The sequence below is a fragment of the Streptopelia decaocto genome (assembly GCF_964273445.1).
Source record: "Streptopelia decaocto genome assembly, chromosome: 1".
NCBI lineage: Eukaryota > Metazoa > Chordata > Aves > Columbiformes > Columbidae > Streptopelia > Streptopelia decaocto.
Window position 1 is genome coordinate 209,413,580 of NC_138663.1, and position 24,786 is coordinate 209,438,365.

Consider the following 24,786-nt stretch of genomic DNA (forward strand, 5'->3'; position numbering starts at 1 on the left):
GCAGGTGCAGGGAGGGGATTCTGCCCCTCTGCTCCGCTCTGGTGAGACCCCCCTGCAGTGCTGGTCCAGCTCTGGGTCCTCAGCACAGGACACACATGGACCTGCTGGAGAGGGGCCAGAGGAGCCACAGGAATGATGCGAGGCTGGAACAGCTCTGCTGGGAGGACAGGCTGAGAGAGTTGGGGTGTTCAGCTGGAGAACAGAAGCTCCAGGGAGACCTTAGTGAGGCCTTTCAGTGCTTAAAAGGGGCCAATCAGAAATATGGGGACAGACTTTTGAGCAGGGCCTGTTGTGATAGGACAAGGGGTGATGGTTTTAAACTAAAGGAGGGGAGATTTAGGCCAGAAATGAGAAAGAAATGCTTTACAGGGGGGGGTGGTGAGAGCCTGTCCCAGGTTGGCCAGAGAGGTGGTGGATGAACCATCCCTGGAGACATCCCAGGCCAGGCTGGACGGGGCTCTGAGCAACCTGAGCTGGTGAAGGTGTCCCTGCTCATGGCAGGGGTGGCACTGGGGGGGCTGGGAAGGTCCCTTCCAACACAAACCATTCTGTGATTCTACAGTGCAGTGATCAGTACAGGCTGGAGAGCCAAGATCTGCCCCTCCACAAGTTAACATTGGCCTTTGCTGCTGGGTACTAATTGCCTATGGGCAAGGACAGGCAGGCTTACATCTGAATGAGTGACTGTTGTTATAGCTTATCCAGTCTCATTTCAACCTATTTTATCTTGGCATGGGTGATAGGAAAGGAAAAAAAGCAAGCTTTCCAACAAATTTGCAGAAAACATATGTAAATTCCCCAATTCTAAATGATCTGGCTGGGTATCAGCCCATTGCTACCCTAGGAGACTCTCAGGAATGAAACCTCTCCTAAAAGCTTTTGGCTTTACGCAGCTGGAGAAGGTACTTTGTGGTTTTTCAGGTGCAGTCCCTTCCTCTTCACGTTAAAATGAATGCTTGGCACTTCACAAGATGAGGACTTCGACTCTGGCTTCAACCTGTGCTCTTTCAAGAACACTTTTCCCTCCGCAGTTAAACTGGCCCCAAATTCAGACAGTGCATTCTTTCTGAACGGTACATTTTATGATCTGAGCTTAGGGGCCTCATAAAAGATGTAGTGTGCAAGTCACAGTATCTTACGCTCAAAGGGTCATAACCACCGCATCCACACCGATACCCACAGAACTCTTAAAGACACTTCTGCTCCGTAGTGTTTATTGCCAAAGCAAATTTCTAGCCCTGACATTTCTGCCGGTCAACTTCCCACGGAAAAGTTTAATAGTTTCTATTATAAAGTTGATTTTCTCACATGTTCGATAGTCTAATAGAGCCAGAAACTGAACATCTTGCCTCACTTCACGTTTAAGAGCTGAATTTCAGCTCAGTTTCTTATACATTGCACTAGTACATAAGCATTCAACTTTTATTCCATGCAGCTATTAGAAAGATATCACTATGACTGCAATTAAAATATGTCAAGAAGTATTTTGTTTTTCTTCCGTGCTTCTGGGAATGTTTCTTACCTCACGCACTAAACGAGTAACTGAACCACAAAGCGCCATTCCCAGGAGAGCAGCACGGGCTGATCAACATCTCTAGCAGGTTACACAAAGGATGTAAATGTTTTCTGCCACCATGTGGTCACAATAACTCTGGACAAAAGATTGTTCTGAGCGATTCCTTTTCGTGTCAAACAGCGAAGTTCATCTGTTGCTAATGACTCTCAGATGAAAGCTGAGTGATCCTTCGGCCAGGGCTGAGTAAAGCATGCCATTGTGAATAAGAATATCAGACTAACATCACTCAACAGTTGTCTGACAAAACAAATCAAGGCTGGATCGGAAGAGAAGCTTTGCCTTGTCAGGCGATTGTGAGCACGCATTTGATGTGAACAGAAAAAAAACCCCTTAATTTATGCAGTGTAACAAATCAGAAAGATTTCACAAAAGCTGGAAGCGATGCCTGGGAAGGTCTGCTCTGCCTGCCACCAACTGCAGAGCCACCAGCGATGAACTGGGGTACGATTAGACACATTCACTCCTTAGCTTCTGGCCCTGGGGAATTAAAGAGTTGTAAATCAGCCCAAATTCATTTGATACCCAGTTTTGCAAGTCTCCTTTCCACTGCCAGTAATTTAGGCAAGGACAGAACATCGCTATTTCTGATGCCATGTCTGTCAAAGCCAGATGGAGGCAGTGACCAAGGTCACGGCAGCAACAAGACTCAAAGGGTCTCACGGTGACCATAGTTCTGGCTTATCGTTCTATAGGGAAGCTGGGCTGAGTCTAAATAAGAAATCCAGAAGAGACAAATTAACTTCCACCCCTTTCAGTGGCTTGCAGAAATACCACATCATTTGATACTTAGAGCTGCAAATAAGTCGACTGTCCGAAGCAAGAACATACCTGCAATAAATCCCCATCTGGTCAGGACCAGAAGAAACTACCTCTAGAGCTATAAAGCAATTGTTTCTTCTCCAAGCAATCTTGCAATTGGATGAGGAATAGGGGCTGTCAAGAGACAACCTCTTGAACACCTAAAGGAATTGGAAGTTTCATGAACACGATGCTCATGCTCTCTTCAACAGCTACACATCATCTATATATTTATAGGTTGGAAATAATAACCAATAAAGGAAAGAAACCATGTAATATCAGCTTGTATACAACTTTGGGCCAGATGTTCTCCAGGAGTGACACTGTGTGCTCACTAGGACCCACCTCAAGGAGGATGGTCACTAAAATAAGGATCCTCTCTTCATATGCAATGAAGAACCTACATTGAAGTCAGGCCCAAGCAATCAAGGCTCTGGAAATGAAGGAGACAATAAAGCCAGCTTCTTTCCTTCTTTCTACAGGCCTGAGATGTGAAACTCAAAGGCACTTCACTCTCACCTGCCCACACTCTAAGGTCATAAAAATCTGAAGAGCTGAGAGGAAAAAACCTGGAGCACCAAGACCACTGTTGAAGGAGTTGTGAGAGCTCAGCTTAGCAAGGTCCACGTCTATGGCTTAGCTGAGCTGCATGCCACATGTATTATACGTTCAGAGCGATAAGAACTCTCTGAGAGATGTCACCTCACCCACGCCGTCTGTTTGCTTATCACCCACAAAAATAACCCCTCACAAAGCTTCGGCCCATTCCTAATATTCATCCACTATAAGGAGGTTTTCACGGTGTAATCTCAGCTCCTCAACTGTGAAAACTAACGCAAAACTTCATTTAATTCTCCTACTAAAGCCTCATTTTCCTCAGATACTCCACACACATCCATAATTCAGCAGCTGCGGAGTTTGTGGGGCCAGTTACCTACCAGGTAATCTCCCTGTGCCTCGTGCTTTTGAGAGTCGAGCAATTCATTCCCATTTTTAGCAACTGTATTGTGCTTCACCTTTGACAATGCTCTGGAATGACAGTGATTCTTTTTGTTGTTGAAATTATTAGACATAAGTCAGTAATTTCCCTTCGAAAAAAATAACACATTTGTATATTTGTTAGAGTCAAAAAGCCGAAATCTTAACTGGAAATTTATGGTCTTACTTAATATTAGCCAACATAAAAAGCTACTCTGCAAAGGGAGGGATTCAATTTTACAAACAGAAAATATGGGGATTGAAACAATTTGTGCTCACGTACAGATGGAAGTTATTATGAACTCTCGGAATTAACACACATTGTTTTGACTTCGGAATGTAACAGCAAAGCATGTTTCTCCAAATAAATGCTCTACCAAGCTAGCGCTGAGCTGCTTCTAATTCCAGTTGAATTCTCCCGAGTGCAAGATGTGGTTTTCATAGTTATTATCCTGCTGTTTTACAAAACAATACCACTTTATCTCTGGAAGAGTTTTGATTTCAGTCATTTTACTTAATGTCAACCCAGTCTGACTTTTTCCGCACTCAGGTTTCTCCTTGACACCAGAACTCCAGGTAATCGTGAAAGGACACAAAAAGAACAACAAAAAACCCAAAACCACATATAAAAAGCTGTGAAAGCAGGGAAGCTTCTACAAATCCTTTCAAGTATTTAAGCTGATACAAGTTTTTCTGGGCTCTCTGTTTCTCACCCACAGTGATCAAGACTTGCATGAATCACTTGAGTAAGGTGATGGAGACCCAAGTTCTTTATGTTCCACTAGAGTCGGCATAGATTCATAGAATCTTTTCGGTTGGAAGAGACCCTCAGGATCATCGAGTCCAACCATAACCTCACTCTAGCACTAAACCACGTCCCTAAGAACCTCATCTAAACACCTTTTAAACCCCTCCAGGGAAGGTGACTCCACTGTTACACCTCCCATCTTCCCACAGCACCCAGAGGGAATTAAGCAAGTGAGCCTCATTAATCAAAACCATAATAAACGGCAGGACTGGTTCCTTGAATTAAGGCCAACACCTCACAGGTTGTGATGGTCCAGAGATAAGGAAGAGGCAGCTGCTCATTCTCCATCCAAACTTAATTATTTTCACGCATTGACATGAACTACGTGTATCTGGAAGCTTTTCTTCAAGCAGCCGTAAGATCTTCTAGAAGCTGTTTAAATGCAACAGTTTCAGCCTCCAAAGGAACATACAAAGGATTCAAACAATCTCAGGTTTTTAGATCAAGTCAGCCCCTGAGTACAGAACTTTTGTGATGTGTTTCTGCACGTTATCTACCTGTTCTGCTTTCACAATGGAATTTCCTCTTGGCAGGACTATAAAACCTGCAATATTTGACCAAGGATATCAAAACAAAGGTGACTACAACAGTTTATACGGACTTCAGTAACACTTTCCTGATTAAATAAGTAGTAGAAGCGCCCAAAAAATTCCGATTTACTTTTATTATGTTTTTATACTCAACGGCACACAATCTGAAGCATTAACATATGAACCACTGGTGTTGTACAAACCACTTCAAAGTTTGGCCACTGACGACTCCAGCTTGTACCAGCACCAGTGACCTCATGTAAATTTGGAAACTTTCTTTATACAAATACGTACTTAAAGTCTTCATTTACTTTTATGAGTTTAAACACATGCCGGCGAGTTCAGAAACCAACTGCAAGGGCTTGGAAGGCAATGTGGGTGAGTGACCATGTGTTCCAGTGTTCGTAGTCATTTAGAAATAAGACAAGAGCAGAATCCAAATGAGAGATTTCAGCAGGTCTAATGGGGGTAAAACCTCAGAGACAAGTCAAAGAGAAACACAGGAAAACAAGCAAAGTGGTGACAGTTGCTACAAAGATGCTACAGGCACAAGTGCCAACTAACCTGGGCTACAGACATAATGGAAAAGCGACCAACTTGGGCTCAATGAAGAATTAATGATTTCAATCAAGAAAGAAGCACAGAGCACTTGCATGAAATACCTGAACAGCAAACTCCAGAATAGGAACGAAACCATGAAAGGCTGAAAAGCAAAGCGAGCAGCATCACGACCCACAAATTACAGAATGAACTAATGTATTTATATAAGTAGAGATTAGGAAAGCATCGATTTGATAGTTATTGAGAGAGAAAGCTATCAAAGCATTTGAAGTAAAGAGTATTTAATCCCTTTTTCTCACTAGTCTTCCCTACAAAAGTGTGAAGAACTGGCTGCCATTACTAATACCAGCAACAAAGAGTCACAGTCTAAGTTACATTAACAGCTTGGTTAAGTGAATTTCCAAGATTAGCCGGACTTGATTAACTTCCTCTTAAGATATTTTAGCCTTTAAGTATTTCAGAGCCATTGGAGGTTATCTTCCAAAATACACTGAGCTCGGGCAAGATACCAGAAGTCTGGAAAATGGTAAATGCAATCCAAGCTTAAAAAACAAACAACACGAAAAGACCCAGAAGCTTCACTTCAATTTGGGGTAGGGAATGGGGAGAAAGTGGTGGAAGAGAGAACTGGAAAAACAAACCAAGCGACTAGAAATGAAGCATTAAAAACGATCCGATTTTTCAGGAATACAAACTGTCAGACTAAACCAATGTCAAGCCTTACAAACAGGTTAGAAACCAAAATGTCATATTTCTGTTGGAATTTAAATAAATCTCTTGGCACTCCGTGGTGTAATATGCTCGCAAGCATGGGGGAAATGGGATATTGATGAGGTATGAATGAATACAGAGCAAGGAAATACTCTTTGGGTGCAGTTAAACAACAGTTCACCGCTGTAAATAGACGTGCTAGTGAAGCGGGAACCTGTCTGGGTTTAGGCTTCACTCCAGTTCAAAACTTAAATTGAGTGAGCTGGGTAGAGAATAAGCTCAAATGCAGATTGCACAAAGCTGAGAATAAATTCTCCACCTTTGGTTTCCCATCTTCTAGTTACATCACCAAATCAGAAACAAGATTAAGAACAAAAAGGTGCATCTTTAAGGACACATTTGAGGTATAACAAGTGAAACGTTGATTAAACGAGTGACCTGCACCAATTCAGAGTGGACTATTTTGTTGCTGTGCAGAAGAGACCTGGGATTGCTGGTTGTACTGAACCACAAAATTCACTGGTTTTGGTTGTTAAGAGGAACATAATGAACTGGAAAAAATCCTACAAGACCCACGAAGCATTTTTCCCATCCTGCTCAGTGTTTTGAAGGCACCAGTTACACACTGTACCCAGCTTTGGGTACTGCACAAGAAAGACGTGGATTCAAATGGAGAATGGAAGATAACAAGCATGCTCAGAAATTAAGACATGACCCACGAGATAACACTTTAGAAAGAAGTTGTTGTCCTTCAATGCTTAAAAGTTTGCAAAGAGGAAGATAATTAAACAAAAAGATTATTATAACCTGATGATCATAACAGATTATTATGACCCTGCCCTAGGAAGAGGCAACAGTCGAAATCTCAAATACACATTTGTAAAGTTGTAAAAAGTTAAAACAACTTCTCACGCATGTGCCAAAATAAAGGATGATATTTAGAATACATAAAAGCAATGAAGTAAGGAAGATTAGAGGATTCCTTTTTTTAATACAAAGTCACACATGGGCAAGACTTTAGATTTTCCAGCTTGTTGTGCTGGAACATCCTAACTATAGAGCTACAGCAAGATTTAAGACACAGCGTTGAGAACGACATGAATGAATCTTCAGGTGTGGCAGAATAAAGAGGAGAGAAAAAACATCGTGCACACTGTTTGGAAAATTGTAAGACTTGATAGCATTTACTTGAAAGGGAAAAGATTCATCATTAGCTGGTAAGCTCTTCTCCAAGCACAATGAGAGAAAGTCTCAATCACAAGGCAATAAGCGAAGACAATGATCTGAAGAACGTCTCTATGAGTTCACAGGTGTTGAGAGCAGCATCACAAGACAGAAAATGCACATTAATATCACATGGACACTGAGCAGATCGTACGTACTCATTAAAAATATCCCCGTGTACCAACCTGTGCTATATTTTTGTTGAGAAGATATACTCCGTATTCAAACTGAAGCTTCTCCCCTCCTTTTGGATATAAAGGAAATCTGATGGGAAAGAGAAAAAAAACAACATTTAAGGTGAAATTATTCAAGGAAATGCCAAAAAGCTACATGCTCCTTTTCTGAGGAGCTACAGATTTAAAAAGCCTCCTTGCTGACTTCCCCCAGGAACCCCCTCCACTTGGGAACCCTTTGCAATTCCCTTTTGCAGCCTTTTAAAATCAGATGACAAAATTCAGCTAATGAATTACATCAAGTATTTTAGGTTTATAAAGATGCTTTGTGACTCTTCCAGTGCTGTGACATTCCTCTCACTAAGTGAAGCATGTTTTAAGAAGCGTACAGCATAATGCCAGATCCCAACGCTATCCTGTTGTTTGCATTTGGTTTGCTCGTTTCCAAAGAGAAATTCTCTTTTAAGAGAGGTGTTCTCTTTTGATATAAAATGTTATCTTGTGATTTGAAGCGCACTGTTCTCTTCACACACAGACAACATTTGCAGAGTGGTTTCTTTCCTTACAAGAAGCTTCACACAAGCACCAAAGCCTCAAGTCATTTCCAGCATCGCAGGTCACTACAGCCCTTGCAAATATTCTGCCTGAGGTCAGAGAAGCAAAACTTTACTCTCGAAAGCACTGAAATTGTTTGACAATCTGCATTAAAAGACTACAATTTTACGTGTATGTTCTAGGAATCTTTGCTTAAGTTCTCAAACAGTTTTAACATTTGAACGCTGCATTTCTGAGGATTGTCTTTTAACTCTTCTTTACCATCAAGAGGTCATGGGGTCATCACGGTCAACGCAGTAATCTTAGTGCAATCTAAAAACTTACGTTTATGGGAACGCCACCATGAAATGAGCTTTTACCTTTGCAAGAACCGTATGTTCTGTAGCCCCTAATCAAGATGCTGAGCGCATTATCCGCACAAAACCCACATTACATCAGAAAGCCAAGTCTCCCTCAAATATAAGATAACAAATATAGGAGATCAATATCTACTAGAAACAACACACATTCTAGAGGGGTGATTACGCAAAGTGTATTTTATCATCAATCAGCCCCACAGTAGAGTACATTTGCAACTTTTAAGGAGAGTTATATAGCGCCATTAAAGCTAAAAGGTGAACAGGTCACCGTCACAGCAGATCGTATATGAAGACATCAGCTTCAAGTTTTATGCTATTTTCAAACTCACTAGGTCACTTCAAGTTGAGGAATATAAAAATCGCCGTGAATAGCGTATATCGAGCTCACCTTGCTTAATAGATCTATAAATTCAACTAGTTCCCCATGCAAGAAAAGCTTTCAAAACGAACATGTGCTACAGAAATTCCACCAAGCATTATCCTAAGTGTAAAATAGTAATCAAGAGGAATTCCTGGCAATATCTACAATTACACTACACTAGAGCAGGGCTTTGATTTAAAGGATACCTTTACAATTAGCAGTATAAAACTAACTCAAGCTTGACAATAAAAGCGCCATTAGGAACACGAGCCATGTTTCACAAGGAGATGGTATTTCATTAAGTACCATGTATTCTATCATTAGGCACAGAGCTTTTCAATATATACAGCACAGAAAAGAGGATAAAAACTGGTTTACGGTGCTCGCTACCATCTCTCACACACAGTTTCTTTCAAGTGGTAAAGATCATGCTTTTCTGCTTATTACGTCGGTCCTGCGTATTTGCTAATATTCACATTTCTGACCTCTAATTTCCATTAATTCATCCTGAAAGACTCTAAACTACGTACATCCTCGTGTCAGCTTCCATAACATCATCATTCACATGAAAGTCTTGAAAAATGTCAGCGGATGTCTTTGTGTGTGCATATTTATGACCCGGAGAAAAATGTTACCCACTTTGATGTTTCTTTCTTTGCGCGTTATCTCACTTGCCCATTACGCCTGGTCAGAAGCAATAATGTTAAAGAAGAGGGACCGCGACATTTTACATCGTGTTTCATTGAGTATAATCGAATGCAACTTGAACTGCTGACTCCCTATGTGAAATTCTTCTTACCCTCTCCTTAGAAAAGCACGACTGTGAGCTCAACCTTGGGCATGCTGCAAAAATGTTAACTCCGCTGTGTATGGTTTTAGTTTTATTTGCTCCAAAAATACATTTGAAAACTACTATTTTAGTATTTTTATAATCACAAAGCACTCAATAAAATTTAAAACGGCATCCGCCTGCCCATTCTAGTCCAACATGTGCCTTTCTTGTTTCCATTCTTGCTGATACATTTGGGAAAAATATCATCAAATAATATCATCAAATCGCTTAAAGCAGAACGCAGATACTTACACTAAGATGACAAATTTAAAGGAATAAGTGTGTTATACTTAGTGGAAAGAATAAAAGAAAACAAACAACAAGCTACAGGTGGTCTACCTTGACTTAAGTAAAGCATTTGACACAGTCTATCACAGCATCCTCACAGCTGAACTGAGGGAGTGCGGTCTGGATGATCGGGTAGTGAGGTGACTGTGAACTGGCTGAAGGGAAGAAGCCAGAGAGTCGTGGTCAATGGGGCAGAGTCCAGTTGAGGCCTGGATCTAGTGCAGTGCCTCAGGGGGCAGTGCTGGGGCCGCTGTTATTCAATATATTCATCAATGATTTGGACGAGGGAATAGAGTGACTGTCAGCAAGTTGCTAATGGCACCAAGCTGGGAGGAGTGGCTGACACGCCAGAGGCTGTGCTGCCATCAGAGACGTGGACAGGCTGGGGAGTTGGGCGGGGAGAAATTTAATGAAATAGAACAAGGGCAAGTGTAGAGTCTTGTATCTGGGCAGGAACAACCCCAGGTTCCAGTGTAAGTTGGGGAACGACCTGCTGGAGAGCAGTGTAGGGGAAAGGGACCTGGGGGTCCTGGGGACAGCAGGATGAGCAGGAGCCAGCACTGGGCCCTTGTGGCCAGGAAGCCAATGGTACCTGGGGTGGGTTAGAAGGGGGTGGTCAGTAGGTCAGAGAGGTTCTCCTGCCCCTCTACTCTGCCCTGGGGAGACCACACCTGGAATATTGTGTCCAGTTGTGGCCCCTGAGTTCCAGCAGGACAGGGAACTGCTGGAGAGAGCCCAGCGCAGCCACCAAGATGCTGAAGGGAGTGGAGCATCTCCCGTGTGAGGAAAGGCTGAGGGAGCTGGGGCTCTGGAGCTTGGAGGAGACTGAGGGGTGACTCATTAATGTTTACAGATATATAAAGGGTGAGTGTCAGGAGGATGGAGCCAGGCTCTTCTCGGTGACAACCAATGATAGGACAAGGGGTTATTAGGACAAACTGGAACACAAAAGGTTCCACTTAAATTGGAGAAGAAACTTGTTCCTGGTGAGGGTGGCAGAGCCTGGCCCAGGCTGCCCAGGGAGGTTGTGGAGTCTCCTTCTCTGCAGACATTCCAACCCGCCTGGACACCTTCCTGTGTAACCTCATCTGGGTGTTCCTGCTCCGGTGGGGGGATTGGACCGAATGAGCTTTGAGGTCCTTTCCAATCCCCAACACTCTGGGATTCTGTGTTGTGTAAGCATAAGAAGAGATCGTCTGAGAGAACTCACCAAGTTGTAGGAAACTTGTTCTGAGTAAACTCAGAACAGAACACTTACACACTGTAAGGAAACCACACACCTACTGCTAGCAGGCAAGAGTTATGAATAAATCTACTCTGCGAGGCTCCAAGTGTACCCTTATAAAAATACATTGATAATTATGACTATGGAATATTACTTTTCAATTGTGTGTAGCCTTCTTAAACACAGCCCTAATACCGTAGATATTTTATTTCTATATAAAAAGATCACAGTGCTCAGCTGGCACACAGCAGTAATAATTTTAACAGTGACTCATAAAGAAGATCTTAGTTCAGAGAACATTAATTTGATGCAGGAAAAAAACACATTTAGTAACTTATAACAGGTTAACCCCATTTAGAATTGTTTCTCCACCTCGTGTTTCCACTGTACTCAAAGCTATTCTTGCTTTACTTAAGACATCTGATATGTCAGCAAAGATGCTCAAATTTAAATAAAGTCCCACTCTTAATTCACAAGGTGGAGCACACTGTGCATAAGCGATCCAAAACTGCACACCAGATTGATTTTAACCAGATGGTCAATCTGTGCCTTTAAGATCTAAGATAACATAAAGAGGATTCTCGATCTTAAAAGCTTACGTTTGTTTTGGAAGTTTTCTGTTTTGCTTATTTAATCCCGAAGGTCTGTAACAAATGCAAAGTTTTTATTAATTTTTTTGAGTCGTGTGTTCTGTTTTATAGGATACACTGGGATATAAGTCAGAGGACCAGCGTTACCCAACTGTACCACGCTGCAGGAACAGAGGTAAATCCCTAATAAACCGCAAAACATACACATACATGACATTTTCAGATGCACAGCTCAGCCTTCCTTTCATGGTATATCACTTTGGACAAAACTTGTCGTCTTCTACTTGTGATACCACAACGACAACAGTTTCTTCCATAGTGAACCAGAACATCATCATGTTTGGAGCCACAAAGCACACATGGGGCTTCAAACATTAATACGTTCAAGACTATAGTTTTCCCAGTCTCACACAAAGAGGTTTTGATTGCCATTTCTCATGGGAGACAGCATATGTGTACATACATGTATATGTATATATATTAAAAAGTCAGTTACAAGGCACTCTTTATTATCTCTGACTAATTAGAATAGAGATGGCAACTCGTCTGCCTCCACCTTACCTCTGTCCCATCTCTCCTGCTTGGAGAGTTCCCAAGAATAAGCATCTTCTCTTTGTCTGTGATCTTAATTTCAACAAGTCAACATCGACTGCTTTATTTCAGCCTAACCGCTGTTAATTACTGTCACGCTTCCTAAGCAGACCTCAGCTCTTCAGCTTAAACCTGGACCAAGAAAAACTGGCACGGAAGTTGGATATTAACAGCTGATCAAGAAACTCTTTATCTTCCATCAAAGGCACCTAATATTCAAATTGGATACTATTCTCAGTACCGAAATCTTCCATTTAATGCAACTGGATGCCACTAACCACAGAGCAATTCAACAATGAACTGTTGGGTTTTTGAAGTACATACGGCAATTGATTTTCAGTCTCTTTACACGAGAAGGTTTTGATTGTAGATTAATTTTGGTTGGAAAAGCCCCTCAAGATCATAGAGTCCAACTGTTAACCCACCCCTGGCACTGCCCCGTGTCTCTGAGAACCTCATCTATGCGTCTTTTAAACCCCTCGAGGGATGGTGACTCCAGCACTGCCCTGGGCAGCCTGTTCCAATGCCCCACAGCCCTTTGGGGAAGAAATTGTTCCCTAGATCCAACCTCAACCTCCCCTGGCGCAACTTGAGGTTGTTTCCTCTGGTCCTGGTGCTTGTTACTGGGGAGCAGAGCCCAACACCCTCCATGCTGCAACCTCCTTTAAGGTAGCTGATCATAAACAATGAGTAAGCAAACAAGTATGAGCAGGTCAAGGCTTAGGGTACCGTTGATCTACATAACCAAACATATCTATGTGTGAGAAACTCAAGTGAGACCCGCAAATCAAAGCGTGCACTCGAATATCTGAATACAGACCAGTGCAAGGCTAAGAGGAAGAATCTCTAATTTCCTTGTAAACTGCTCAGGCAAACAGGGGTGGAAAAGGAAGAAACCCCAGCTAAAAGGGGCAGCTAAGTGAAGTGTCAACATCGGTGTTATTTTACGCTGTAGACTCCACGTGAAAGTTTCTAGGGTACTAAGCCTCATTAAACCCTCCCAGAAGGATCGTGAAAAGGGAAAAGCGAGGCAAAGGTTATGTGCTTTGTTCACATAAACTCTGCTGGGGAAAAGTAACCCCAAATCAGCCTTTTAAATAAAAAACAGGGCAGAAAGCTGACCTTTCCTCCAAGTTAAAACTATAGAACCAGCACCCGACCGTCAACAATGGAATTACATTTTGAGTTCTTCAAGGATCTCGCTACACATCAACAGATGCAAAATTTTATAATAGTCAGTTTGAATTTGCAAAAGAAGCATCATGCTGATGGGTATCAAGCTTATAGGTACCCAACTACACCATCAACAGGACTTGGAGGAAGCTGGTATGTTGGAAACAGCCTTTAGTGAGATTTTGTTTCTTCCTAATGTTATTTGGTCAAGTAGCGCAAATCTCAGACATAACAAGCACGCGGCTACACCTCAAACTGAAACAAAAAGCATAATCTTAGTACAGTAAATCGTATGTTTAAGGTTATGAAGAACATAGACACAGTACTCAACTGTCAACTCTGAACTGTCAAATGTTTCTCTAAAAAAATAGATGCATTTCCAATTAATATGGAAAACTAATGGTGGCTGGTTAACAGGATTTCCACTCCAGCTGAATCACTGAGATGCAAACAGCTCAACAGAAATAGCCTTAAATCAAGGCAAATTTCAATTTTCAGTTCAAGATGTATTCTGGAATACATCTAGAAACATTTGTGGTCTGGGGGAAGAAGGGGATGAGCACACGGGAGTTTCAATGACCACCTTTGCCAGCTCCAGGGGCCTGAAGGACATTTCTATGGGCGCTACGACCCCTCTGCAACAATCCGATCCCAAAGCTGCGGCATGTCCCGTGTCCCACCAGACATCGCTCCGTGTTGCTGAAAATACCTGTTCATCCACACACAAGCAGATCATCTCAAAATCATAAATCTAAAGGCACAAAGAAATCAAATGCGTCCTCTCCACGGTAAGTTCAAACCACCTTGTACCTCAAAGCTATGGTAACATTTCCCTCTAAATGAACGTCATCCCTTCCTTGGGTTAGAAGATTGTCAGATTTACTTTCCAGCGTTGATTTAAGCTTTATTTTTTATGATTCAAGGTATAATATAACAAAGGAACTACGCTTATGTCCCACTGAAAACACCTGAGAAATTTCATGGGTAGAGACGAACAGAATCACAGAATTGACTGGGTTGGAAAAGACCTCAGAGATCATCAAGTCCAACCCTTGGTCCAACTCCAGTCCTCTTGCAATTACTTTTCTTTTTGATATTTACACTTTAAGGTGAGATGCCTCCAGTTTGGATCAATCAGGTTTGGTGCTTTTCTTCCTTATAAAAAGTATTAGTTCTTAAAAGAAAGGGTTTTAACCCCTCTCTTACTGACTTTCGAATATATGGACTGAACCACTGGTTTGGATAAGGCAGCACGGGCAGGAACCACAACTGCTCACTAATACTAATGTATTTAAAGATAAAAAAGAATTGGCTATAGAAAAAAGGCCTTCATGTTGCCCACAGATATGGGTTCTGGAAAGCCAGAGCTCTGTTTCAAAGCTAAAAATATGATAAGGCTAATTTCTGTGTTTTAAGCATTAGATCATCCTTCTTACACCTCAGAAATTAATAGTCAACTCTAAGCACTAAGAACTTCTTTTCACCATCCCACCTCTTTCAGTTGACCTGAGACAAGAACTTATCAGCCATCAAGATCTCATTTGATTTTATATCCTCAGCTAATCCTTCGCTGGTTTACAGAGTAACTTCAGTGTTTGATGAGCCTGCAGTAAATCACCACAGGACTCTGGGTTCAGTCAGATGGTAACTGTTAGGAAAAGCTGAAAGAATCCTTCTTCCATACATTTAATTCAGACCTCAAGTATCTCTTATGAATTCAAGTCCAAACACATTTACTGTTGTGTTCTGTGATTTATGAACTCCTCTCTATCAAGAAAAATCACATATGTACTAATATATCGGTGGCCAATTTTTATTGTCTGTAGCCGCCTGTCTTTAATACAAACTATTTTTAAAGCTTAAGAAATTGCTTCATTTTTAACTGCTTTCACCTGCTTCTACTTTGGTATTACCCCATATGTTTCAAATCTTTTATTCTCTCTTCTGTTCAGATTTCTGCTATATCCCAAATTATATTAAAGTCTCAAAGTTTAATCTCTCCTTCAGAAAGATCTTTAGGGAAGAAGTCAGTAAAATAATGATTTTTACACATCAAATCTAACTGGTTTCCACAGGCTGAAGTGCAGCACAATGTAAATGGCATACGGCAAATGTAAGTAAAATTCCAAATTTAGTTGCGAATTGTGTTAGATAACCTTAATTTTCAAAGGGATGCAAAAATTCAAGGACCGCTAATATTTGTTGCTTTGCGAGCTAAATTAACAACAAAGACATTTATGTTTTAAGGACACTGAATTACCACTGAAAATCAGAAACTTAGGCCAGTGACTAAATGAAGGCGCTACCACCGTATTTGTGTCCTCCTGACTGCTTCCTGCCCAACCGCATCCACCAAATTTGTCAGAGAACAAATTTGACGTGGCTTTTTCCTTCACTTTTAATTTTCAAGGACAGTCAGCAGAAAGGCCGCAGGGAGATGACGCCGGAGCAGCCTTGGCAGAATGCAGCTGAAACCCAATTATTCACTGTTATACAGATAAAGAACCGATGTGATTTCTGTGGCTGTAACAGTGACTGGTGTGATAGCAGAGACTCATCCATCAGATTGCACAACACTACTAAAAAATGAGGCCATTTAAAAAACAATGATTTTCAAGCTTAAGCCCATGGATTGAACACTCTATATGAGGACAGAACTAAACAGCCCAATCCAGATAAGATAACGACCTGAAAAAGTCACAAGTGCTTGCTTGATGTGACTGAAGTATGAGGCGTGCACAAGAAGACGGTTTAAATATTTACTGAAGTTTAAGTTATTTCAACCTCACCCCCTTTTCGGGGGCTGAAGGAAGGCAGGCAGGGGAAGAAGGAATCAGTATTTTCCCTCCAACACAACCATGGCCTGTTTGCTCATTGTAAAGGAATGTTGCATCCAAAGGAGAAAGCTTGTGTTATTTAAAAGTACTGGGACCAGGCTTGGGGCTGTGACTGTCTCCCCAGGGAGGTGTCACAGCCCCAACCTGACAGTGTTCAAGAAGAGACTGGACAACGTCCTCAGACACACGGTATGAACTGTAGGGTTGTCCTGTGCAGGGACACAAGTTGGACCCAGTGATCCTTGTGGGTCCCTTCCAGCTCAGGACATTCTATGATTCCATAGGAGAAGAAAGCAAATTTTGAAAGCCTTTTAAGTGAGAAGGACTATCATTGTCCAGCGAGTTCACTTGACACCGCTATTCCCCAGGACATTTGAATGAAGAATTAGGAAAAGCAGCCTGCTAAAGAGCCACCCCCAGCACTTCATAGAATCATTTCAGTTGGAAAAGACCTTTAAGGTCATCAAGTCCAACCATTAACCCACCCCTGGCACTAACCCACGTCCCTGAGAACCTCATCTCTGCGTCTGTCCAACCCTCCAGGGATGGTGACTCCAGCACTGCCCTGGGCAGCCTGTTCCAATGCCCCACAGCCCTTTGGGGAAGAAACTGTTCCCCACATCCAACCTCAACCTCCCCTGGCGCAACTTGAGGCCGTTTCCTCTGCTCCTGGCGCTTGTTCCTGGGGAGCAGAGCCCGACCCCCCCTGGCTCCAAGCTCCTTTCAGGCAGTTCAGAGATCAGAAGGTCTCCCCTCAGCTCCTGTTCTCCAGCTGAACCCCCCAGGTCCCTCAGCCGCTCCCATCACACTTGTGCTCCGGCCCCTTCCCCAGCTCCGTTCCCTTCTCTCAACTCACTCCAGCACCTCAAGGCCTTTCTTGGTGTGAGGGGCCCAAAACTGCCCCCAGGATTCGAGGTTTGGCCTCCCCAGTGCCCAGTCCTGGAGGAAACCTCTTAGCACTCTATCAGAAGACCAAGGCACAAGAAGCTTCGGCTTCAAAAACTCTTGAATTCTCAGATAAGCTGTGCCATGGTTACATCAGCTGCAGAGCAGAGACTGACACAGATCTTAAGTAGCAGATGCAAACAGCTGAGTGCTTGTTAGAAGGAACACAACTAAAATAACAGTATGAAACTACCTTCACCACCAGATTTCTCCATTACAGAGATGCAACACAGAGCACTTCACATCCCTTTTAGATCAAGCTACCAGTTGATGGTGGAGGCCACAAATTGACCTTAGGGTGACTATTGGTCTATGAGGAACAGCTAAGTAGTCTTCCAGCAATCAGCATGATTGGAAAAAATTTAAACAAAAAAGTAAGAAGTCCACCTGGTAAGCAACGCTGAAATCAAATTAAAAGGCAGAAAAAAGAGGATTACAAGTGTGTATTTTGCTTTGCGAGAGATGAGATTAAGATGCGGATATGAATCACAAGCCACAAGTGAATTCAGATTTGATTACTATATGTTTTTCAGTTCCTACTTGAGAGAAAAAGCTACACTTGTAAAACAAACTTGATGACAAAAATACAGTCTGCCAGGGGAAAAAAAGCATATCCTCATTCAAGCTTTACACGACACAAAGATAATTAGTTTACTGGGAAAGGAAAACATATTGGCAGCTTAACTTTCTGAAACGTATTTTCAAAATGCCTATCTGAATAGCTCAACAAGAAGATAATCGAAAGCAGAAGGGCTGCCATCTTTCTATTACAAAGTGTAACTGCTGTGACCTTGCTCTTGGAGAATATACAATAGCTTCAATATGTATGGGCTGTATAGAAAAAAAAAGATCCAGATTATGAAAGTCGGGCAGTTCTTGATAAGACAAGTCACCAATTTATATCATTCAGCAAATAACGTTGTCAAACACCTCAAAAAAAATAGCTAGCAATCCACAGAACAAGCAACATGATGTATTTTTGTAGATCGTGCGTTTCTGTGAAGTATTTCAGCTTGAATTCAAGGCTTGCTACATCCACGCTGTGATGAATATCGCAAGGCAAGGACCATTTGTAAGGACAGGGCAGACGACTTCGTTATCACAACTGTAAATCTCCCTGCCACCGAAGGATCGTTTTTACAACTTTATACAGGTCAAGTCGCCGCTTCTTGAAAAATGAAGTAATGTTTTGAAAAGTAATCTCGTCAGGAGTCTAGTGTTCCAATGGGAGTAAATTAAGAGCAGTGTGTCTTCACAGAAACATTTCTCAGCTGTAGATGTCTGGGGTCAGTGGTCTCATCTACTGCAGTAAACCAAATCTGCTTTTTCAGATGGGACAGGAGCATTTAAAGCGTCTAGTTCCCAGAAATAGTATTAAAGGTATCTAAATTTATTAAAGAACACCCGATCTAATTTTTAATCTATGCACAGTAATATTTGCTGACTCAATGAAGGCAAAAGCATTATTTTGGCGATCAAGAATAAAAGCCTGGATTCCAACTAAATATCCTCAAGAATGTGGAACGTAAAAATACAGTTCAAGATAAGTTCAGGGCAAAAAGCGTTCTTTGAGCAATATAGTCGAACATTTAACACACACTCAATCTACCGCAAAGAATCAACTTTGCTTTGACAGCTATTAGATTTCTCAACAAACCATCTCCCTCCATCTGATTTAAGTTTGCCAAGATTTCTTCCCAAAGCAGCCATTTCATTATCTCAGCTGAAGTACCGAATATGATTAAAAACCTCTCGACTGAGTTGGAAGATGTTAATGTCAGTAAAAGGATATTCTTGACTTGCTTGTGTCACTGTTTTGCAGACTGCTTTGTTGCAAGAGGCTTATCTATTACCAGGCAAAAAAGCAACAACCACCTTCAGCTGTAGTAAGTTTACTACAGCTGAAACTCTGATTTTCCCCTTCACAGTAATGAGAAAAACTTTTAGACTACACTCATTCAACAGGTAGTTTCCAAATGCTCCAAAATTATCTATATGCCTGTTCAGCAACACTTATTTCTACTCACTTGCAAATCCAGCTTGCCACACTTAAAAGAACTGAAAGACAATGCATCAGTAAAAGTAATTTGGAAGCAATCTTGTAGCAGAACTGGTTTCGATATAAACTTTGCTTTACTCATAGGCCTGAGAAACGAAACTTATTTCATAACTCATGCTGTCAGTAACTCAGATTGCATGACTTAATGCTGCACGAACCTCACTCAATACAATGGAAGTTTTCTTTATCAGTGCAAATGAGTGTGTCTGAAATAGAATCATAGAATCATTTCACTGGGCCCTTGTGGCCAGGAAGGCCAATGGTACCTGAGGTGGGTTAGAAGGGGGGTGATCAGTAGGTCAGAGAGGTTCTCCTGCCCCTCTGCTCTGCCCTGGGGAGACCACACCTGGAATATTGTGTCCAGTTGTGGCCCCTGAGTTCCAGCAGGACAGGGAACTGCTGGAGAGAGTCCAGCGCAGGGCAACAAAGATGCTGAAGGGAGTGGAGCATCTCCCGTGTGAGGAAAGGCTGAGGGAGCTGGGGCTCCGGAGCTTGGAGGAGACTGAGGGGTCACTTCATTCATGGTGACCAATATGGAAAGGATAAGTGTCAGGAGGATGGAGCCAGGCCCTTCTCGGTGACAACCAATGATAGGACAAGGGGTAATGGGTTCAAACTGGAACACAAAAGGTTCCACTTAAATTTGAGAAGAAACTTCTTCCCAGTGAGGGTGGCAGAGCCTGGCCCAGGCTGCCCAGGGAGGTTGTGGAGTCTCCTTCTCTGCAGACATTCCAACCCGCCTGGACACCTTCCTGTGTAACCTCATCTGGGTGTTTCTGCTCCATGGGGGGATTGCACTGGATGAGCTTTCCAGGTCCCTTCCAATCTCTGACATTCTGGGATTCTGTGATTTCAGTTGGAAGTGACCCTCAGGATCATCGAGTCCAACAATATCCTAACTCTAGCACTAAACCACATCCCTGAGAACCTCGTCTAAATGCCTTTTAAACACTTTCATGGATGGTGACTCCCACACTGCCCTGGGCAGCCTGTTCCAATGCCCAACAACCTTTTCCGGGAAGAATTTTTTCCTAATATCCAATCTAAACCTCACCTGGTGAAAGTTGAGGCCATTTCCTCTTGTCCTATCATTTGCTACTTGGGAGAAGAGACCAACACCCTCCATGCTCCAAGCTCCTTCCAGGCAGTTCAGAGATCAGAAGGTCTCCCCTCAGCTCCTGTTCTCCAGCTGAACCCCCCAGGTCCCTCAGCCGCTCCCATCACACTTGTGCTCCAGCCCCTCACCAGCTTTGTCACTTCAATGTCCTTCTTATGATGAGGAGCCCAAAACTGAACACAGGATTCCAGGTTTGGGCTCAGCAGTGCTGAGTACAGTGGCACAACCACTTCTCTAGTCCTGCTATTTCTCGAAACCATCGTTTCCACTTCCAGTTCTTGAAAAATCTTTTAAGAGATGTGATATGAATGAAAATACAAACACACGACAGAAATAATTGATCTGCATGTGCATTTCACTGGTACAGACACATAAGGGTACCAGAAATGTGATTAAACTCCAGTGAACGTTATTTTTCTTAAATGCATATAGATAGTTCCACGCTGCCTAATGTCATTTGATTAAATGTGTGTTCTATTAAATATTCAAAAAGCGGGTTGTAGAAACATCATGTGAAGTTTCTTTATAAAAAGCAGCAACCGAGCATAACTTCAAGTCAACAGAGACGCCAAAAGAATCCCAAAGAGACGGGGTAACGTGCTTTACTGTGGTCCCTTTAAAATTAACAAGGAGACTGATACGATTTCAAAAGATTCAGTAGCTTCCAGCCAGTAAAATGCAGACATTTAATTTGTGAGATGTTTAGTTTGTATCGGAATTGAAAGAAAAGAGCTGAGAATTATCTAAGAAAGATGACAACAGCAGCAAAAACAACGCGGGCAATGTCACAAAGTACGACTCACCCCAGGCAAAATAATCCTCATTTTGCTCTAAACTGGAAGATATTCTTTATTTAAAAATCTAGGTGAAGACTAAGAGAAGCATTAAGTGCAGGGCTTGACAGATAGTGTCAGAATGTACCATAAGTTGTTTAATTTCAGCTTTCTTACTATGTTTATGAGGATGTGATGAAGTGCGAGGTTTCAGTTCCACAGGAACACGTCAAAGGAATTCAGGTGGTTTATTCAACAACAAAGTTTGTTACTAGAGACAAAAACATGCTGCTGTCTTCAATAGTTCAAATTTGGGAGTTATATAATCCATCATTTGCTTTCAAATCTTTGAGATTCAGAACTTTGGAGGTTTCAGAACTTTTCTCTCTACGGATTTGATGTAGTCTGGAGGTGCTGAAATGCATCATTGAATAAGTGCCTTAATGGGATACTTAGTGAAAATTATATTCTGGCCTTCGCTTTGTGGTTCAGAAAGTCATAAAAGCAGATTTATGGGAGAAAACTTACAGCCTTTTAGCAGCATCACAACTATTTTATGGAATACAGGAAGAGAACAGCCATTGAATAGATTATAAGTCATAATATCTCTACCATAACAAAGTTGACCATATATTAAACGCCACTGGCCATTATTCTGTGCATCATTTTACCTTCAGTAATGCGGCCAGATAAGTGCCACATTCTCACCACAGCCTCCTATAATAACAGAAGCAGACAAAATTGAATAGTCCTACAAAAGCCTTGAGATTTAAGTGACCCAGATCATCCAACTAAACAAACCTGAAGCGGATAAAGTATTTCCCAAGCTTTCTGAAAGCTCTCAACATATTCAACCAGCTTCTGATAAGGGCTTTAAAAAGCTGGTAAAGAAACATGAAAGTGAAGTAACACATTTATGCAGTATAACATTAAAAACAAACGTGTACTTATTAAATTGCTTTCAGGTGAAAACATGAACTATTCCCCCAAAGGGCAATGTTTATAAACTCTTCATATGGATCTCAGGGCAACCCTACAGTTCAAAAAACACCCCAAAAACCACAAAGCCAAGTAAAATGTTTAAACTAGTCAAAAATCATGCTGCTATGTGTTAAAATAAAGACTGTGTATAGAGAAAGTCTCATAGTAATTACTCAACAGTTTATATTGGAGTTTGAAAGCTGCTAAAGGACAGGTCATTGAAATCAAGAGATTTAATAATGCCTGCTAATTGCTACATGCAATTCAATCAGGAGCAGGTGAGAAACATGAGCTATTAGTTTAGAAAGAAAACTGCAAGTTAAGACATTTGAGGTTTTCTATAGCAACCAAAGTCCTTTGAGAGGCGGTAGGATTGACTCTGCAATAGCTGGGAAGAGAAGATCTCAGGCAGGAGCTAATCCTGAAAAAATCTCGCCGAGCACAGGTAAACGGCCCAACTGGGATTCATCTACTTAGCGAAACTTTCTCCATTTCAGAAACCTATTGTGAAATAAAGTATTAAGTCATGAGGGTTTGGACGGCCGTGGCTTGAAGGGCTAAACCTTCCAATCTGTCTCAGACAACAGGAAATTGGTTTAATCTTTATACAACCCACACAGGCAGCTCTACGGCTCAGAAATCTGTTTTCAAGATATAAATGTTCTAGTTTGCTGTTCTTCTGAAATGGACGCGCAGCTGAACTGAGGGAGTGCGGTCTGGATGATCGGGTAGTGAGGTGACTGTGAACTGGCTGAAGGGAAGAAGCCAGAGAGTCGTGGTCAATGGGGCAGAGTCCAGTTGAGGCCTGGATCTAGTGCAGTGCCTCAGGGGGCAGTGCTGGGGCCGGTGTTATTCAATATATTCATCAGTGACTTGGATGAGGGAATAGAGTGACTGTCAGCAAGTTTGCTGGTGACACCAAGCTGGGAGGAGTGGCTGACACGCCAGAGGCTGTGCTGCCATCCACAGAAATGGACAGGCTGGAGAGTTGGGCGGGGAGAAATTTAATAAAATAGAACAAGGGCAAGTGTAGAGTCTTGTATCTGGGCAGGAACAACCCCAGGTTCCAGTGTAAGTTGGGGAATGACCTGTTGGAGAGCAGTGTAGGGGAAAGGGACCTGGGGGTCCTGGGGACAGCAGGATGACCATGAGCCAGCACTGGGCCCTTGTGGCCAGGAAGGCCAATGGTACCTGGGGTGGGTTAGAAGGGGGGTGGTCAGTAGGTCAGAGAGGTTCTCCTGCCCCTCTACTCTGCCCTGGGGAGACCACACCTGGAATATTGTGTCCAGTTCTGGGCCCCTCAGTTCCAGCAGGACAGGGAACTGCTGGAGAGAGTCCAGCGCAGCCACCAAGATGCTGAAGGGAGTGGAGCATCTCCCGTGTGAGGAAAGGCTGAGGGAGCTGGGGCTCTGGAGCTGGACAAGAGGACACTGAGGGGCAACCTCATTCATGGGGATCGATATGGAAAGGATAAGTGTCAGGAGGATGGAGCCAGGCTCTTCTCAGTCACAACCAATGATAGGACAAGGGGTAATGGGTTCAAACTGGAACACAAAAGGTTCCACTTAAATTGGAGGAGAAACTTGTTCCTGGTGAGGGTGCCAGAGCCTGGCCCAGGCTGCCCAGGGAGGTTGTGGAGTCTCCTTCTCTGCAGACATTCCAACCCGCCTGGACACCTTCCTGTGTAACCTCATCTGGGTGTTCCTGCTCCATGGGGGGATTGCACTGGATGAGCTTTCCAGGTCCCTTCCAATCCCTGACATTCTGGGATTCTGTGAAGGAGTGTGATCATACGCTGAGAGAGCTAAACTGAAGCAAAACAGGTTAATGTTCTACAAAGCTACCCAGAAGTGTTTGGACAAGTTATTAAAATGGTATCAAAATTAATTTGTGAGACATAATTATCTCTAGTCATATTTTTTTGTGTCTAAACAGGAAGATCACAGTGAGTTTAAATCTCAAGGCGAGTTACTTCTGCTGTCCCACCATGCGTCACTGAGCTTCACAAAGAAATCAGACACTTCCAAGCATCCCAATCCTCTCACTTATGCACAATAAGACACTTACAACTTGATATGGACTATCAGGAATTAGTCTTAAAATTTTGTGATTAAAAATTCTCACATCTAATCAGTGTTTCAGTCCTTTGAATCCTTCGGTTGCAGGCTACAAAGTGAAGCTTAACCAATAATTACCACTATTATCATATTAGCACAGACAGGTGCAAAGACACTGGGGAAATAGGCAAAATTCAGGAGAAGGAATTCTGGAAGTGGATTTAAGGCCAGCAAAAGAGTTTCTTAGTAGCACAGTAACAATAGTGTAGCTACACATTGAAACATGATGATTACAGACCAAAAGAAAAACTCTTCATTGAATATTAAATTGATTTATAATAGATAATAGCATTATAGTGCTCTTTTACTGTTGGTTAAAATCCTCTGCATTAAAAACAAGTTATTTTCTCAGGTTTAGCAATGACTAACCCCTCAGGGAAGCTACACTCACTATCTGCAGTGATACAGGGAATTGACAATTAACTAACACTTAAAGAACTAACACTTAACACTTAAAGAACTAACGCTACCCCACATCACTAAAGACACTTAGAGAGCTAACCCTTTAACCCACATCACTATTGCCTAGCCTTGCTTAGCTCTGTGTAACTTAATGTACGAGAAACAGGACTTCACTGACGCCTTGCAAAGATAATAATCCTTGGGTGCATCCTTGGGTGAACT

General features: G+C 42.3%; 1 protein-coding gene across 1 annotated transcript in view; it reads right to left on the reverse strand.

The window, feature by feature from the left end:
• The window catches only part of UVRAG (UV radiation resistance associated), a 113,334-nt gene that overhangs the window by 29,512 nt on the left and 59,036 nt on the right, over positions 1–24,786 (reverse strand). The window contains exon 13 of the mRNA XM_082043722.1: positions 7,372–7,450. Within this exon, the coding sequence (XP_081899848.1) occupies positions 7,372–7,450 (79 nt within the window). The remainder of the gene's footprint in view (positions 1–7,371; positions 7,451–24,786) is intronic.